The 20,576-nt window shown below is 37.3% G+C and overlaps 3 protein-coding genes across 11 annotated transcripts in view; 1 reads left to right on the top strand and 2 right to left on the bottom strand.

Annotated features, from left to right (window-relative positions):
* LOC127624804 (calpastatin-like) overlaps positions 1–20,576 on the bottom strand; it is a 711,053-nt gene that overhangs the window by 365,812 nt on the left and 324,665 nt on the right. The window lies entirely within an intron of this gene.
* Positions 1–20,576, bottom strand: part of LOC127624796 (E3 ubiquitin-protein ligase NEDD4-like) — a 125,769-nt gene that overhangs the window by 97,532 nt on the left and 7,661 nt on the right. For all 4 annotated transcript variants that reach the window (XM_052099701.1, XM_052099700.1, XM_052099699.1 and 1 more), the window contains exons 2-3: positions 16,236–16,309; positions 270–351 (exon numbers count right to left, since the gene is read on the bottom strand). In XM_052099701.1, the coding sequence (XP_051955661.1) occupies positions 270–351; positions 16,236–16,309 (156 nt within the window). The remainder of the gene's footprint in view (positions 1–269; positions 352–16,235; positions 16,310–20,576) is intronic.
* The window catches only part of LOC127624799 (drebrin-like), a 175,792-nt gene that overhangs the window by 66,760 nt on the left and 88,456 nt on the right, over positions 1–20,576 (top strand). The window lies entirely within an intron of this gene.

Here is a 20,576-nt window from a genome sequence, read left to right on the forward strand (position 1 = left end):
AATATTGCACATATGCATATTCACGTGGAGTTAATTCAATGCTTATATGTTGTGCATTAATCTACACAGATATGAATACAGGATGTACATTAGCAAAGGTCAGATTATCATTTATACAGTTGGGTTTAAACTATGTATGATCCTGCTTAGGACAGTATAAATATCCTATAGAACACATCGCTTTATTACTTTAGATGCATCCTAAAATCGCTTAGAAACGATGAACGGGAATTGATTTGTTGGAAAATCTCAGTGCAGAGAAAACTCACCTTTTTGATAGTTTTTGTTTGAACTAAGGCAAGCTCATGATTTTCATCAGCAACGTAAAGGGACAGCTTGACGTAAGGATCACTAATGGAAACAAAGAAACAGAAATACAAATTAGACAGGACCACACTGCTAATGTTCAAAATTGTATATAAAGTCAAAATACAAACTGGGTACACAGTAAAGCATATTATTAGCAAACACAGTTGATTCAGTGGGTGTAAAATGTGTGAGTACTAAACACTTACTGGCAGCTGATAGCATAATCAAATTAGCAAAGATATTTAATAAACCATATGAAATATTTAGAACTTCATATGCAGGCGTTCATAATCTGAGGAAATATGGAGATTTCTACAGATTTGGGAGGGCACAGATACTGTGTGGCAAATTGGCGAGCCTAGGACCATCCTTGCTCTTTTCTGAGATTCCTTATTCCATACTTTAACATGATTGCCTAACCTGTTTAACAACTTCTGCTTCACATCTCCATGTAATTTCAACTCGTCAGATTGTTATTTCAAGTGTGCTGCAATCATTTGATTTTAAATTAATTTATATTTTCAGATAAAAACATTCACAAGGTAAAACATCATATAATGTGTTGCGGTTGTGCTTTTAATATAGCAAAAGTTTAACTGAATACACAAAGTTTTGTTTTTATTAGCCTTGTACACACTGTCACAACTATTTTCAGAATTGTGGTTGTATCATTTTAGATGTATACCACTGCTGAAAGCAGTACTGTATACGGTTTGCCATATATATAATTTAATTATATAAAAATTGGCCCATTTCAAGTTACAAACACACAAGTATGAATGAAATCTAACCATTACGAGACAAACTTTTACACCATATTTACTCAAAATTCACTATGAACTACATCTGAAAGCAGAAAATGTGCAATATCCTTTGACAAGGTTGGCAATCATGTCAATAAGGCAGAGTTATTGGCCGATGCCAATAATCTCAAAACATCCAAATATTGGCCAATTAATTATCACTTATTTAAAACTTCAAAGATTTGGCTGTGAATTTTGTACAGCCCATTAATTTATCACCACATCTTACACTTTTCAGAAGTAATAATATTCTTGTTTACCCATACCCTTTCCATATGGGATTTTACATCACCAACCAACATATCATTATAATGGACAACAACAAGACACGTGAAGATTTTCACGTGACAATAAACACAAAGTTCAAGGAAAACATTGAGTTCTACTTTTTTTTACGAACTCAACAGAATCTTTACTGAATTTACCCAAAACAAAAGCTCGAAATACGTGTGTTTTACGAAAACAAATGACAGTTAAGTAAGAACTGCTGATTTGAATGAATCCCAGGTGGTTTGTTCTCTCTGTCAGGGTCTAGTGGGGGTTTTATACTGGTTTACAATACTAATGGACACCTTTATCGCCACCACCACCACCTTCAGTTCTATATGACTCCAATGTAGTCTCAAATTTACAGACAACAAAGCGATCTGTTTTTGCTGGGTTTATTGACTTCCACATAAACCGTTTAAAAGGGATGGCTTTGGCTAGCCCAACATGAGAATTCTGTCACCATTTGTTCACCCTTATGTTTTTCCAAACCTTCTCAGGAACACAAAAGTAAATGTCAGGCAGTATGTTGGTCTCAGTTATAATTCCCTTTTATTGCTTCTTTTTTATACAATGAAAGTGAATGGTGATTGAGGCTCCAGTATCATTCTGCTTAACATCTAATGTTGTGTTCCAAAGAAGAAAACAAACGTATAGGTATTTGGAACAACATAAGTATCAGTAAATGATGATAGAATTGTCATTTTTGGGTGAACTATCCCATATGGTTGAATCCCAATTTGCATACTATATCGGACAGATAGTATGTTTTAAATCACATAAAAAAAAGGTTCTGTGGAAGGGATGTGCTGTTGAGATTAGGATTAGTGAATCTAAAATCATAGTTTATGTATAATAGTTTGTTAAATGTTATTTCAAGAGAGATTTTTCAAACCTTGTGCTTACGCATAATGATTCATAAATGTTTCTTAAATTCGGGATACTGTTATTTGAATGCAAACTTCATAAAATCATGGCCTGTCTCAATACTTGCATGCAATGTACTGACGTCAGGTCAGTGCATACTTTTTATAACTAGTAAATGTATACATCTGTGAATTAGGATAACTAATTATGAATACATTCAGTATTTCATAATCCAGATTTATGTTCTCAGGTTAAAAGAGGGAATCAAACTTCCAGGGGAAACCGAAGATAACAAATATGACAAGTTAATGGGAACAGTAAAGCATTCAAATTTAAAACATGTTAAACAACTGACAACAATCTCTGAAGAACGGAGACAAGAGATGCATAAAATCAACCTGCCTTGATAATTCTAGGACCTTTGATTCAAATATAGAGCACCAGAAAAATCCCAGACACACGATCACAGACGGATTTTTCAGATTTAAAGGCCACGGAGCCACTCAGGTGTCATAGGGACACTAACGTGACTGTTTGCTCAGCCCTTTATTGTGTGCAATGAGCAGAAATTACAGAGCGAAGCAGGGAATTAACAAATGGGGAATTTTGATACAGACAATGATCTGAAATGACAAATCTGATTTACCCTTGAATACACAGCATTAAAGTCAAGTAAACAACAGTTCGCCTGGATTACCAACTGTATGTGCAGAGAAACTGAACCTCTGTTGACAGCCAAGCCATTTTCAAGGATTTTAAAGCTGATAGCAATCTGCTGTCAAATGAAACATGTTCGAGAACATTAAGGTTGCTACTCTATCTTATGCAGCACGTGCTAAAATCATGCTGGTGTGCTTGCCTTGCACTAAAATTTCTCTGTAGTATCAAACCAGCTCCTAAAACCAAAATCGTCAAACCCAAACTATCCAAAATATAACAATCTGTGAATAAAAGATTCCCAAACCAAAAACAGAAGATAAATAGAAAAAACACAAGTGAACTTTGCACAAGAATATTTTTATTAGTTTCTTAAAAGCAATAACAAACAGTGGGTGAAATCTAGCTATAAGGATAAGATTAACATTTTCAACCCATACTCAATTAAAATGTTATTTCCAATCAAATATAATTAGTCCTAGCACAACATCACCAGTTTCTGCAGTTTTGAGAAAAACACTTTTCTTTTCAGTTCTGCATTAAAGTCAGTCAAACAAACCTTCATGAATAAAACAGGAAAGTCTTACAGAATCTTAAACTGGTGTCATTGTTATCAAAGTCTTCCAGAATTTAAGAATGGAAGTTAACAAATGGGTGAGATATTTTGGGGCAGTTTCAATTTGAGGGCTTTAAATGAAGGCCAATGCATTTGAAAGAAAGGTATTTTCCCCAAAATTACAGCATCACCATTGTTTAATGAACAATTAAACAGGATAAACATTATTTGTTTAATTTTTTATAAATCTAAGTTTAAATGTACTGTTAATAAGGGGTGCAAAAATTAATCGATGCATCACATCAATCGGCCAAAGACATTTTGCGCATCGATTATGGAATTTAAGAAGCGATTACTATATTAACACCCAATGGGACCGTCTAGTGTTACAAAAGCCTTCTCGCAAAAGACACGGAGCGGAGCAAGTGAGATTGGAGGAAAAGAAAGCACACTTTGAAATGAAAGTTTACGCAGCCGAGACTCACATAAACCCGGAAATAAGATCAAATGGATGGATGGATGCTGCCGAGTTCGGCTTTCTGTGTTATTATTCAAAACTCTTTGCATCCATCTGACCAAAGCAAGTTCAATGTTGATGCCTTTTTCTCTGATTATGATATATTATGTTAATATTGCTGGTAACAGTCACTTTACAATAAGGTTCTATTTGTTAACATTAGTTAATGCATAAGTTATCATGAACAAAAACAATGAACAATGTATTTTCACACCATTCATTAAATTCAGTTAACAAAAATACAATTGTTCATTGATAGTTCATAGTCCATAAACTAATGTTAGTTAATACAACTTTTGATTAAAAAATGTATTAGTATGTGTTGAAATTAGCATTAACCAAGATTAATGAATGCTGTAAAATTATTGTTCATTGTTAGTTTGTGTTAAGTAATGTTAACTGATGTTAACAAATGGAACCTTATTGTAAAGTGTTACCATATTGCTTTTATATCATCATAAAATGTGTTATTTCTCCATAAAACAGTTTAACCATGAAAAGAACTTGGCTTAAATAAATGTGATTGGTGGGAATACATTAGCAATTAACAAAAACACTCATTCCATCATTCATTCACTTTATAGTGAATGCTACAGAATATAAGGAATAGGGAGCAAAATCAGATTGTTCTGAAGTGAACCAACAAGTTGGTTACAGTCACCATTGGTCAATGACACGTGACAGCTGTGAAAAGATAAAAGTTTATCTTGCGCTGAGCCACATGAACGGATCTGCTGCCTCCCATGTATAACCGCCTTTAAACGCTGCTAATAGATAATTTTAATTCGATGACCCTGCTCAATTTAAATATTAATCTTATCTGCCTGCATATGACATTTCATCTGTAATTATTGGTGCAATAAATGTTCACATTACATGATAAGCTAATCTATTATGCTTATTTCACTGTTTGTGTGTAACATATCTACAATATATGTACCATATAATGTCTTTATAACATTCATATCTATAATGTATATCATGTAATTCATATTTTGTCAATATATGCAGCAACATATACAGCTGAAGTCAGAAGTTTACATACACCTTAGTCAAATACATTTAAACTCAGTTTTTCACAATTCCTGACATTTAAACGTAGAAAACATTCCCTGTCTTAGGTCAGTTGGGATCACTATTTTATTTTAAGAATGTGAAATGTCAGAATAATAGTAGAGAGAATTATTTATTCCAGCTTTTATTTCTTTCATCACATTCCTAGTGGGTCAGAAGTTTACATACACTTTGTTAGTATTTAGTGGCATTGCCTTTAAATTGTTTAACTTTGGTCAAATGTTTTGGGTAGCCTTCCAGAAGCTTCTCATAATAAGTTGCTGGACTTGTGTCCCATTCCTCCAGACAGAACTGGTGTAACTGATTCAGGCTTGTAGGCCTCCTTGCTCGCACACGTTTTTAAGTTCTGCCCACAAATTTTCTATCGGACTGAGGTCAGGGCATTGTGATGGCCACTCCAATACCCTGAATTTGTTGTCCTTAAGCCATTTTGCCACAACTTTGGAGATGTTGCTATATATATATATATATATATATATACACACACACACATACATACACACTCACCTAAAGGATTATTAGGAACACCATACTAATACTGTGTTTGACCCCCTTTCACCTTCAGAACTGCCTTAATTCTACGTGGCATTGATTCAACAAGGTGCTGAAAGCATTCTTTAGAAATGTTGGCACATATTGATAGGATAGCATCTTGCAGTTGATGGAGATTTGTGGGATGCACATCCAGGGCACGAAGCTCCCGTTCCACCACATCCCAAAGATGCTCTATTGGGTTGAGATCTGGTGACTGTGGGGGCCATTTTAGTACAGTGAACTCATTGTCATGTTAAAGAAACCAATTTGAAATGATTCGAGCTTAGTGACATGGTGCATTATCCTGCTGGAAGTAGCCATCAGAGGATGGGTACCCGGTGGCCATAAAGGGATGGACATGGTCAGAAACAATGCCCAGGTAGGCCGTGGCATTTAAATGATGCCCAATTGGCACTAAGGGGCCTAAAGTGTGCCAAGAAAACATCCTCCACACCATTACACCACCACCACCACCAGCCTGCACAGTGGTAACAAGGCATGATGGATCCATGTTCTCATTCTGTTTAAGCCAAATTCTGACTCTACCATCTGAATGTCTCAACAGAAATCGAGAATCAGACCAGGCAACATTTTTCCAGTCTTCAACTGTCCAATTTTGGTGAGCTCTTGCAAATTGTAGCCTCTTTTTCCTATTTGTAGTGGAGATGAGTGGTACCCGGTGGGGTCTTCTGCTGTTGTAGCCCATCCGCCTCAAGGTTGTGCGTGTTGTGGCTTCACAAATGCATTGCTGCATACCTCGGTTGTAACGAGTGGTTATTTCAGGCAAAGTTGCTCTTCTATCAGCTTGAATCAGTCGGCCCATTCTCCTCTGACCTCTAGCATCAACAAGGCATTTTCAGCCCACAGGACTGCCGCATACTGGATGTTTTTCCCTTTTCACACCATTCTTTGTAAACCCTAGAAATGGTTGTGCGTGAAAATCCCAGTAACTGAGCAGACTGTGAAATACTCAGACCGGCCCGTCTGGCACCAACAACCATGCCACGCTCAAAATTGCTTAAATCACCTTTCGTTCCCATTCTGACATTCAGTTTGGAGTTCAGGAGATTGTTTTGACCAGGACCACACCCCTAAATGCATTGAAGCAACTGCCATGTGATTGGTTGATTAGATAATTGCATTAATGAGAAATTGAACAGGTGTTCCTAATAATCCTTTAGGTGAGTATATATTGAAGTGCACCAGTCCTTCCTGCAGCATAACACCCCCACAACCCTGCCAGAAGACTGCAGATGTAAAATAGCCTACGGCTAACTCTGGTACAATACATCAAATGGCAACATTTATGTTTGAAATTGTACATGGTCCCTAATAAATAAATTAAAAATAAATAAATAAATAACATGATGCTGCCACCCACACGCTTCCATGTTTGGATGGTGTTCTTCGGCTTGCAAGCCTCTGCCTTTTTCCTCCAAACATAACAATGGTCATTATGGCCAAAAAGTTACATTTTTGTTGTTTCATCAGACCAGAGGAAATTTCTCTAGAAAGTAAGATCTTTGTCCCCATGTGCACTTGCAAACTGTAGTCTGGCTTTTTATGGTGGTTTTAGAGCATTGGCTTCTTCCTTGTTGAGCAGCCTTTCAGATTATGTTGATATAGGACTTGTTTTACTGTGGATATAGATACCTGTCGACCTGTTCCCTCCAGCATCTTCACAAGATCCTTTGCTGTTGTTCTGGGATTGATTTACACTTTTCGCACCAAACATTCATCTCTAGGAGACACAATGAGTCTCCTTCCTGAGCGGTATTATGTCTGCGTGGTCCCATGGTGTTTATACTTGCTGCACTGTATTATTTGTACAGATGAACGTGGTACATTAAGGCATTTGGAAATTGCTTCCAAGGATAAACCAGCAGGTCCAAAATGTATTTTCTTAGGTCTTGGCTGATTTCTTCTGATTTTGCCATGATGTCAAGCAAAGAGGCACAGACTTTGAAGTAAGGTCTTAAAATACATCCACAGCGATATCATATTTAATCTGTGAGTGGTTAAAAAATTTGTTTTAATGAGTTCAAACTAAGTGTATATAAACATCAGATTTAAACTGTATGTATACAGGGACTTTAGCGTTTTATGTGTAAACTTTCTTTGTGATATAACGTCCCTGTGGACCCACCAGCAGTTTTTGTCTTTCAGTAAATGGTATGCAATGTATAAATAGAATGATGCCTCCCAGTATATAAAAAAAGAAAGAAGGGATAGGCAATATTTTTGTGTGGCGTCTACAGAGTTGAGTGAGGTCCTGTCAAACCTTCCTAACTCTTTGCTCAGACATCTGTGATACAGCCACGTGGAATCAATTTGTTCTGCTTTTAATTAGCACAGATGTAACATCACAACCCAATGTGCCAGACTCAGAAATGCACTCTTGCTTTAGCAGTGTATGGTGCAGTCGAGCGATCTGTCCACAAGGCAGAAATAGAGAACAAAAACACTGTTCTGAATGAATTCATGATGACAGCAGAGAGCTGTTGGCACAGATGCATCTTAATATCACAGAATGCAGGGTTACGGACTTCCCAACAGGCTGCCTTTTAAACACACACACACTTATGAAACTGATGTAGTGTCCTGACACATTGCATGACTGTATTTACGGTGAGTGAAAACTCCACAAAACAAAGCTAATATGTATATGGTATCTGTATATGCCTTAAAGATCAGCACTGTTACAACAGAAGGAGCTGTGACGTCTTCACCACAGGGGAGAGAGAGAGAGAGAGAGAGAGAGAGAGAGGCAGGCTGACAGAATGAGAGAGATATAATACAGGAATGTGATCCAAAAGGAAAGAGACGCACACAGAGCCGTTTCATTTATCGAATTCTTCCAGCTTATTTGAACTGAAAACCAACTATTGCAGCCCTTTACAACAATTTACCATGGCAACTATAATATTATTTTCAGGAGAACTATGATACCATAGTAAGACTTAGATCTACCACCACTTCAATACGGCCATTTTACCTAACTGTTATCAACAAATTACTCTGAATTTGACTGTTTTGTTATTGCTAGGGATTTCAACATTCATATAGATAATACTGAATACAACGCTCCCAGAACTCAAAACAGTTTTAAACACTTTTGATCTGACTCAACATGTAGATGGACCCACACACAACCGTGGACACACTCTTGATCTACTCGTTAGCAAAGGTCTGAAAATTTAATCCATTATCATTATGGAAGTTGCACTATCTGACCATTTCTGTATTTTCTTTGAAATAGTTAGATCTGTATCTGTCAAAAAGAGGTACATACACTGGAGGCCAAAAGTTTGGAATGATTTACATAATTTGCTCTTATGGAAAGAACTTGGTACTTTTATTCACCAAAGTGGCATTCAACTGACCACAATGTATAGTCAGGACATTAATAATGTGAAAAATTACTATTACAATTAGAAAAAAAAATTCACCCCACACTTCCTGTAGCACTTACCATAGATGTGTCTGTCTTGTCGGACACTTCTCACACACCTTAAAGTCTAGCGGATCCCACAAAAGCTCAATGGGGTTAAAGATCCATAACACTCTTTTCCAATGATCTGCTGTCCAATGTCTGTGTTTCTTTGTCCACTCAAACTTTTTCTTTATGTTTTTCTGTTTCAAAAGAGGCTTTTTCCTTGCAATTCTTCCCATAAGGCTGCACTCCTGAGTCTTCTCTTTACTGTTGTACATGAAACTGGTGTTGAGCGGGTAGAATTCAATGAAGCTGTCAGCTGAGGAAATGTGGGGTGTCTATATCTCAAACTAGAGACTCTGATGTACTTATTAGGGCTGCCCCTGACCAGAGATTTTCCAAGTCGACTAGTTGTAGCCCGGTTATGATATTAATTTAATTACTTATATATATTTAGGGGGCATCAGAAAATGGTTTGAGTTCCAGGGCTGAGAAAGAATGTTACAAGTAACATTGCTAACACTGCTCTACATTACAGAGAAATACTAAACCGTAATAATGAGCCTTTCAAATATATATATATAAAGCTACGGGCAAATTATTAAATATATATATATATATATATATTTAATAATTTGCCCGTAGCTTGATGAAGCACACTTTATTATATTACCAAGAACAGCTGACAGAAAAGCCGTCTATGCGCATGTATGACTCGCTGTTTTTACGGAGGCGTGCAGTCTCATGGAACACGTGCATGTAAAAGGTTATCACTCTTTCTTTGTTTCTGTCTAATGCATTTTTTTTTGTTTTTGCAAGAACAGTATCATCTATGAGTGCTGCAAATGACCTCCAACATCTCCGCTCAGGAGGTGCTTTGAGTTCAGTTCGCTTTATTTCCACAGAGTTCATTGTGAGCGCATCTCTGCAGCCTACACATCTGTGATTAAAACATAAAATAATACAAAAACACATTCACCTCAAACCAGGATTTACATTTCAGTGATTATTATCATCATTATAATTATTATTTTTACATTTATACTTGTTTTTGTCTTCAGTTGTGGAAGTAATTTTCCACCTGCATTTTCCTCCTTTTTAAAATAAATGAATTTAATATTCAATGCAAAATCACTAAAGGAAGAATATTCACTGATCCCTCAGCCCGGGGATTGCCGATGTAATTGGATATTGTGATATATATATATATATATATATATATATACAGTGAGGAAAATAAGTATTTGAACACCCTGCTATTTTGCAAGTTCTCCCACTTAGAAATCATGGAGGGGTCTGAAATTGTCATCGTAGGTGCATGTCCACTGTGAGAGACATAATCTAAAAAAAAATCCAGAAATCACAATGTATGATTTTTTAACTATTTATTTGTATGATACAGCTGCAAATAAGTATTTGAACACCTGAGAAAATCAATGTTAATATTTGGTACAGTAGCATTTGTTTGCAATTACAGAGGTCAAACGTTTCCTGTAGTTTTTCACCAGGTTTGCACACACTGCAGGAGGGATTTTGGCCCACTCCTCCACACAGATCTTCTCTAGATCAGTCAGGTTTCTGGGCTGTCGCTGAGAAACACAGAGTTTGAGCTCCCTCCAAAGATTCTCTATTGGGTTTAGGTCTGGAGACTGGCTAGGCCACGCCAGAACATTGATATGCTTCTTACAGAGCCACTCCTTGGTTATCCTGGCTGTGTGCTTCGGGTCATTGTCATGTTGGAAGACCCACCCTCGACCCATCTTCAATGCTCTAACTGAGGGAAGGAGGTTGTTCCCCAAAATCTCGCAATACATGGCCCCGGTCATCCTCTCCTTAATACAGTGCAGTCAGCCCTGTCCCATGTGCAGAAAAACACCCCCAAAGCATGATGCTACCACCCCCATGCTTCACAGTAGGGATGGTGTTCTTGGGATGGTACTCATCATTCTTCTTCCTCCAAACACGGTTAGTGGAATTATGACCAAAAAGTTCTATTTTAGTCTCATCTGACCACATGACTTTCTCCCATGACTCCTCTGGATCATCCAAATGGTCATTGGCAAACTTAAGACGGGCCTTGACATGTGCTGGTTTAAGCAGGGGAACCTTCCGTGCCATGCATGATTTCAAACCATGACGTCTTAGTGTATTACCAACAGTAACCTTGGAAACGGTGGTCCCAGCTCTTTACAGGTCATTGACCAGCTCCTCCCGTGTAGTTCTGGGCTGATTTTTCACCTTTCTTAGGATCATTGAGACCCCATGAGGTGAGATCTTGCATGGAGCCCCAGTCCGAGGGAGATTGACAGTCATGTTTAGCTTCTTCCATTTTCTAATGATTGCTCCAACAGTGGACCTTTTTTCACCAAGCTGCTTGGCAATTTCCCCGTAGCCCTTTCCAGCCTTGTGGAGGTGTACAATTTTGTCTCTAGTGTCTTTGGACAGCTCTTTGGTCTTGGCCATGTTAGTAGTTGGATTCTTACTGATTGTATGGGGTGGACAGGTGTCTTTATGCAGCTAACGACCTCAAACAGGTGCATCTAATTTAGGAAAATAAATGGAGTGGAGGTGGACATTTTAAAGGCAGACTAACAGGTCTTTGAGGGTCAGAATTCTAGCTGATAGACAGGTGTTCAAATACTTATTTTCAGCTGTATCATACAAATAAATAGTTAAAAAATCATACATTGTGATTTCTGGATTTTTTTTTTTAGATTATGTCTCTCACAGTGGACATGCACCTACGATGACAATTTCAGACCCCTCCATGATTTCCAAGTGGGAGAACTTGCAAAATAGCAGGGTGTTCAAATACTTATTTTCCTCACTGTATATATCATGAAGGTTTTTATTCCTTCATAAATGTCTTCACACACAATGTATTTACCCAGACAACGAAATAACCGACCGGTAGAGAATGCACAGATGAAGTATGTTCTTTGCCAGAGAGATGTTGCCCTTCACAACTGCTGTAAAGCATTTTTCAAAAAGTTGAACAACAAGCATTTTAATTGCACTTAATTTTTTTTCCAGTTTCATTTGATTTTTTTTTAAAATAAATAAATAATAAAAGTTCAAAGTTTGAAATCAATGTGTCTTGCTTCATTGTGTAGGCTTAACCCTTACCCTGCTTAACGAAAATGACCCCATAGTACAACCTAACGTCCAACCAGTAGTAATACCGGTCTTCTTCATAGTTTTTCTGCGACCAACCAACCAATCAGAACTTGGTCGACAAAGACTCCTCATTCACTAACCATTGGTCGACTATTAGGTGGCAGCCCTAGTACTTATGCTCTGTTTTTAGTTGTACCTCAGTCCTTCCACATCTCTTTCTGTCCTTGTTAGAGCCAGTTGTCCTTTAGCTTTGAAGACTGTAGTGTACAACTTTGTATGAAATCTCAAGCATTGTATAGCCTTTATTACTCAAAACAATGATTGACTGACAAGTTTCTAGAGAAAGCGGTTTCTTTTTTGCCATTTTTTAACTCATATTGACCTTAAGACATGCCAGTCTATTGCATACTGTGGCAACTCAAAAACAAACACAAAGACGATGTTAAACTTCATTTAATGAACCAAATAGCTTTCAACTGTGTTTGATATAATGGCAAGTGATTTTCTAGTACCAAATTAGTTTAGCATGATTTCTCAAGGATAAGGTGTTGGAGTGGTGGCTACTGGAAATGGGGCCTATCTAGATTTGATCAAAAATAACTTTCAAATAGCGATGGTGCTGTTTTTTTACATCAGTTATGTCCTGACTATATTTTGTGATCAATTGAATGCCACTTTGGTGAATTTCCTTTCCAATTTCCTTCCGAAACAACAAAATCTGTACACATGAAAATAGAATCCAGGAAACTTAAAGTCCATTATAATATTTATAAAGACAGCCTTCATGCTTTCAATTTGTAATTAGGTGCAGCTAGGCAGACCTTCTTCTCCCTCTTTTTGCTACTGAAGAGAGACTAAAAAAAAGCCCAACACAGGTTGCCTGTGAAATGCTCTCTGACAGAAAATGCAACAAGTTTGCATCTTTTTTCATGAAGAAGATAATTTATATTAGAATGGCGATCAGCTGATCCTCAAGGTTAGACAGCACCCACCACAAAAATGTCAGAAAATATGTCAGATTTTGAGGAAATTAAATGACAAAACCCTGGAAGAAATAGTACAGCATCTTAGAACTTCAACCTGCTGTCTTGACAGACTCCTCAAAACATTTATCAAATGTGTTTAACTGTCTGGAAAAAAGATCTGTCAGAAATAGTAAATGCGTCACTCCTTTTATGCACATTTCTGAAGTCCCTGAAAACTGCAGTTGTCAAGCCCCTTCTTAAAAATAACAATCTAGATAACTCAATACTGAACTACAGCCCAAATTTAAATCGCCTTTTTATAGGCAAAATCATTATTCGGGTCATATCTAGAAGATAGAGGTTACTATGTGAACATAGGCAACCATGAATCTGAGTGGACATCCATGACATGTGGAGTTGCACAAGGCTCAATTCTTGCACTGCCCCATTCAAACTTTATATGCTCTTACTAGGCCAAATTATGAAAAAGAACCAAATTGCATACCATATCTATGCAGACGATACGCAGATCTATCTATCGCCAAATGACTACAGCACCATAGACTCTCTGTGCCAGTGCATTGATGAAATTAACAGTTGGATGTGCCAAAACTTCCTTCAGTTAAACAATGACAAGACAGAGGTCATTGCATTTGGCAATAAAGGTGAAATTCCAAAGGTGAATACATACCTTGACTCCAAGGGCCTAAAGACAAAATGTAATTTTGGATTCAGACATTAGTTTCAGTAGTCACATCAACTAAATCAACCCATTATCATCTTAAAAATATAGTCAAAATGAGATATTTTGTATCCAGTCAAGGCTTAGAGAAACTTGTTCATGCATTCATCACCAGTAGGGTAGACCATTGCAATGGACTCCTAACCGGCCTTCCCAAAAAGACCATTAGACAACTGCAGCTCATTCAGAATACCACTGCCAGGATTCTCACTGAACCAAAATATCTGAGCATATTACTCCAGTCCTCAGATATTTACACTGGCTTCCAGTTACATTTAGAATTGATTTTAAAGTTCTACTACTCATTTATAATTCGCTCAACAGCCTAGGACCTAAATACATTTCAGATATGCTTGTTGAATATAAACCAGTAACAGACCTCTCAGATCATTAGGATCAAGTCAGTTAGACATACAGAGGGTTCACTCAAAGCAAGCTGAGACAGTGTTTAGCCATTACGCCACCCGCAACTGGAACCAGCTTCCAGAAGAGATGTGCCCCAACAGTAGCCACATTTAAATCCAGACTGAAAACACATCTGTTTAGCTGTGCATGTTCTGACTGAGCATTGTGCTGGACCTACTGATTTCACTGAATCACTTTGGTTTGTCTTTCTTTAATTTGTATTATTCTGATTTATATTCTATTCTTATATAACTTTTTCGCAATGTCATTTAAAAAAAATTACTTTTTATTCTTAATTTCATTTTCTTTATTGTTTTACATTTTTTTCAGGTACAGTATCTTGTATTTTCTTTAAAATGTATATGTAAAACATTTTGAATTGCCATTGTGTATGAAATGTGCCAAAGAAAACCTGCAAACATACTGTATATCAGCTAAATGAAAAAAGGCTGCAAAATGTCATAAACACCAGTTTCTTGGCTTTCTTAGTTACACAGAGTAGCTTAGCTACATAACTATGGGTAATCATTCCCAAATATACGACATAAACAAAAACCTAATAAGTTAACATGCCATTTTGTCTGTATCTACTGTATATGAGGAGACTCCAACTGTGAGAAAAGGGGAATAAAATACAATGATCTGTTAAGCAGTAACAACAAATAGGTCCATTATGCAATAAAACAGGGAACAGCTGATAAGGTTGTATTTATCTGCTAAAAGTCATTACACATACAAAGAGCCAAGCACGAGACACTATAAATTTGAAGTTGATTGATAAAGGATAATTTCATACCAAACCTGCTCACAAGACTCAGATCAGAGTTTAAAAAGTAATATATTTACAAGCTTTACTCATTACAAGATTACTTGTTTTAGCAAAAGTTTATAAATCAAGTCATTAATAATGAAGTATGTAACTTTTTCTGTCTTTTTAAAATACTTTCTCCTATCCAAGCTTAATATGAGATTAACTCTAAGTTAGCCTCGAAAACCATAAGTCTGTGTCTCTATAGTGCTATGAAAATTTCTGTTTGTTTTGAGAGACCCGCTTAGACCTGCCCTAAAAATGTTACTCAACCAATGGCTTTAGTTGGGGGCGGGACTATCTCTTTGTTTGACCAACAGCAGACAGGGGTGTATTCAGATGGCGCTAGTGTCGCAAGAATGACATATTTCAGCTTTAAGTTAAAATAAAGAAGTGTGTTGCCATGGTATCAAATTTGGAAGCCATGGTATCAAATTTGGCATTGAGAATCATAAAATTTGGCTGGTATTGGTGTCGACTACAAAAAATTTGGTATGGTGTCATCCTTAGTACAATGTTGGCAGGAAATATTTTGAAAGGCCTTGTGGCAAGGAGGAGGGCGGGCCGGGCTGTATCAGGCTAATCGAGCCGACGAGAGAGATAAAGGAGGCTGGAGGCGGCAGTTCGGGAGAGAGCTACAGACAGCTGCCCTGTATGTTTGTGTTGTATGTCTTTTGCATAAGTTAACAATTAAATGATTATTTGTATTGGCAAGCCGGTTCTCGCCTCCTTTCCCTTGTACCGCGTTACAGGCCTATGAAATTGCATGCAGTATAAACATAAAAGTTTACTTGCAATGAACAGAGTTTAGAAATGACGTTAGTGCCATATTATGCACTCTCTGACCTCTGACTTTTGGACCTGAAATTTTTTAAAGTTAAATAAATAGAACTTACAACATTGCACAAATGCAATCAGCCGAGCATTTCTCTTTGTGCACCTTTCAAAACAAACAGATCATTTATTTGTATAAGTCTATTGTCTAAATGGCTAGAAAGACAGATCTCCTGAGTGCAGCTCAGTTTTCTGGCACATGGCTAAAGGAGGTAACACACAAACACACACATATATGCACGCACACACACATCTTAACGGTTCCAAAATTTGCATTTGGTAATGAATGAGGGAACAGACAGAACAGGTGCATTGCTCTCTCTGCACATTCTTTAATTCTTTCTTACCTGGCTCCAATAATGTCCTTCTTCGCCAGATCAATGCCAGCAATGACCTTGACACGAAGAATGCGAGATTCGTTCTGTAAAACATGACACACACAAAACAACACATCATGAATAAATCAATACCTCTCGTAAGAGTCCGGAAGAAAGTAATTCGGCCCAGTGGCCTAAATTTAAGATGGGTCTAAGTCATGAGAGTGTCCTAATTTCACCTCACTTCCCTCTTTTTGTCTAAAAGAGGATGAAAAAGGACACAGCAGCCAAGAACGCTTTTGACATTATTGCTGGACAGGAGGACGGAACTGTTTAAATGCTATAGTGTCTGTGAGAAATAAATCGCTATGGGGGAGAAGAACTACAGATACTTCGGGAGAGTGAAGTTAAAAATACACTTGCCATTAAATTATATTGTTGTCCATTGTTAATATTCAGTGTAGCTGTTTTCAAAGTAACGCCCAAACACAGGGCTCCAGACTAAAACAAATTACTTAGGAGCCATTGGCTCCTTTACTGAAACATTAAGGAGCCAAATGGCTGTTCTAAGTCACCAAATCATATAATTGCTCGATTTAGATTGTTGTTCAGAAACAAGATAGAAAGCAGAAGAAAAGGAATACAGCTGATAACCCATTAATCAGAGGTTTAATAAACAGTATAGTTGAGAAGTTATGCAAGTGTCCATTACCTTTTTGTTCACACCCCTTTCATAATTTATATAAATATAAGAGATAAAACATTTATTTTATTTAGTACTGCCCTTCAAAATCTACATAAGCAGATATTTACATAAAGCATAGTATGCATATAGTGGTGTGTTGCCTTCTTAAAGCATCAATGAATGTTTGCACCATGTAAAATAGTTGTGTATGTGTCCCTTAATTGTCCCAAGTGTCAAAAGCTGGATCTCAAATATATGATATGGTGAGGGACTTTTAATTATAAAGTAGCCCAAATACACATAGGACTCCTATTTTCAAATGTCTGCTCTCCCAGTTGTGAGCTCACTGACGAATGTTTTGATGAGAAAGTGACTCTGACTCAAACTGCTAACCTGAGCTCCTGAGTTCACACACTCTTTTCAGGAGATTCTTGAAAAAGACCTGGTTCATTGGTCAGGACTCTGTCGTGCTGGGTTTGTTGTTGTGTGCGGTGCAGCAAGCTCATCCCAAACTGAATGGATTAAAAGCGACGTGAAACACACCAGTGCATGCTCTAAACATGTATTCAATAACTCACAAGATGATATCTGACGAAACCGCATATGAACGCACGCAACCAGACTGTCGCCAATGGTGACTAGATTTTAAATTATTGTCGCAATCAATTATTTTTGGTCACATCTGCAACCATTTTAGTCACAGTCTGGAGCCCTAAAAGGTCCAATAAAAGGCCTAACCAAGCATGTTCCTTTTGGTCAATGAGGCAAATTTGCTTGTCAAAGTTCACTAAATTTTAACTCCACGCAAAATCAGTTTGTGTGAAATTCACGATCGCGCAGATTCCCAATGAGATAACTGTATTTCGGCCACAAAATGTCACTGTCTAAAAGGTAAGATTTTGTAATAGCATCTCTGACCAAAAAGAACATTAGTGTTGGTAAGTCTGATTCATTTTCATGAATTCAAACTCAATGGTTTCAATTAATTAATTCAAAATTGATTTAACCATTTCTTGCACTTCATGGAAATCTCAATATTTCAGAGCAATTGAGATATTTAATAAATATAGTCCAAAATATAAATATCCCAGACCTAACTCACTCCATTTTTTTTGGTTTGAAAGGTCAATAAGGTAGTCTAAACTTCCTGGTATTCAACTTGGCCTTCATAAGCTCTCTAACAGTTGAAACGAGAACCATTGCACGACATCCATTCTGCATAAGTATGTCACGCCCACAACATCACCCTGCATGCTCTCAATAGCTATTCATGCTGTTCAAAATTATACAATGAGCATCTTATTCACCCTCATGGCTTTGAAGCTCACTTGCCCAGAAAGGACACACTGTAGAGAGGGTAAAAGAGGGTAAGAAAAGGCCCACTTCAGCCACTTTAACCCACTTCTGCTTCCTGAATGTCTGAAATTCCTCAATAGGTGCATTAGTCTGCATTTATACTGCCTGTCATTCCTGACCAGATTATTTCAGAATGAAATTAGTTTGGATGAGATGAGTGTAGCTGTCATATACCATAACCAGGTAGCACAGATTGATGGATTCCTGTGTTTAATACAAACATGCAAACGCAGACAAGATTGTAAACAACTAAGGTGTATAATAGGGCTGAAACGATTAGTCGACGTTATCGACAGTGTCAATAATAAAAAATTGTCGACAAAAATTGCCGAATAGTCATTTGATCTCATTAACGTAACATGAGATTACATTAAACGCTAACGATGAGAGCAACACTGCAGCTCGCGACCGACTGAGGAGAGGAAGAATTACACACTTTACAGTCCAGATGCACTCTGACCCTTCCAAACAGCTTCAGGTGATGAAGATCGTAAGTAAATACAGAAGCACTCTCGTTGTGGAATGAGAGGAGCCAGAGCTGAAGCAAAACTTGCGAGTCGAGCATCTTTAAAGGAATCACCCCGGCGTTACATCTTTAATGCAGTTATATTTAATGCGTTATAGCTTTAATAAAGTTCAAATAATAAGGAAGCTGGTCATATAAATAACTACAAACTCTAAAACTGGCATTTGACTGTGCAGTCAGCACCTCTTCTATGAGTTGCGCAAATGTCCCTATCTAAGGGGGGGAGATTGAAACTGCACCTGGCTGAGTCACACTCGAGCGTGCACGCTTAATGCAGCTAGATTATAATGTGATGGCTCAGTGAATGCATTTACTGAGAAGCAGCATATAAGATATTTAGACTTGCTTTTAGAGAATAGATCTTGAATAGAAGTATATATTAATATAATCCAGTTGACTGAGAAAAGACCAACATTTTTCACTATAATCCTTTACATCAGCTGTCTCCTTGGTGATCATGATTTCAAGCTAAAGTACACTTCCTAGCACTTGACGCATACATAGTGTACGAGGAAGTGTAATCGACCTTGAAGTCTTGATTGTGCCTAAAGACTGCAATATCAAGATTTACAGATTCAGAGTTATAGATTAGATTTAGGGCTGCAACTGATTAGATTATTTTGCTAATCGATTAATATAACAATTATCAGAACAATTATTAGACTATTTGCCGACTATTGCACCGAATAATCATTAGCTCTTAGCAGACTATTCAGCTTGTGCCCAGACTTAAAAGGTTGTATTAAACGTGCTTTTTTATGTTCCAATAAGTCACGAACCATCACGTTATAATCTAGCTGCAGCAAGTGTGCGCTCGAGGACAAGCGTCCCTGCGACAGAGTGAACATCAGCCGTATGCAGTTTCAATCTTTCTCCCTTCTCATAGAAGAGACGATGATTGCACAGAATTGCCAGTTTCGGAGTTTGTAGTTATTTAGATGATCTGCTTCCATATCATTTGAACTTTAATAAAGCTATAACGGATTAGATATAACTGTTATTCCTTTAAAGACGCTGGACACGCAAGTTTTGCTTCAGTGGAGTGGCAGCTAATTCGTCCTCTCCACAGTCAGGCGAAACATTAACTTGGCAGGCCAAATTATACTGCAAAACAGTCCAGACCTTATTAGTCAAAGGCAGGGGCAACAGAAAAAATGCTACAAATATACAAGCAAAATGCTGACCTTGGCTAAGAAATGGAGAGAGAAAATGTAATGTACACCCATTCAATATTGGCAGTAAAAAGGATAACAGTATTCCATATAATATTGCCACATCAGCAAGTAGATTTTCTGCAGCATCGTTCGATTTAAATAACACAACAAAAAAAAATACAGAGGTCTGGCTGCCATCAAAGGAGAAATCACAAGACATGGGGAGGCCATATACTGTAGTCAGGCAATCCAGACAGTGAAAATGCACTATATATGGGTGGGTGTATTTGCATTGTGTACTGTATTCATATCTATCAAATAATGATGTCTAAAACTTAACATATTTGGAATTGCAGGATATTGTGCAAGAGTTTGTGTGCAGTTTGCTTATTATTCTCAATTTGACAGTTATTGTAAATATTCTAATGTCTGGTTGTAGAGTTTTCAGGTTTCAGCTTGGTACCTTAGCAAAGAGGCATGTTGCAAAAATCGAGAAACATGATTAGGCTGCAACTAAAGCTCATGTATTTTTAATGAAGATGTGACAGCAGGTAACTATATCACATTCCACCCTCACAATACTGGGAGCGTGTGAATGTGTAATCAAGTAAACGTGTGTAAATCTGACTTATTTCACCCACCCACAGGCC

This window comes from Xyrauchen texanus, chromosome 31 (assembly GCF_025860055.1).
Source record: "Xyrauchen texanus isolate HMW12.3.18 chromosome 31, RBS_HiC_50CHRs, whole genome shotgun sequence".
NCBI lineage: Eukaryota > Metazoa > Chordata > Actinopteri > Cypriniformes > Catostomidae > Xyrauchen > Xyrauchen texanus.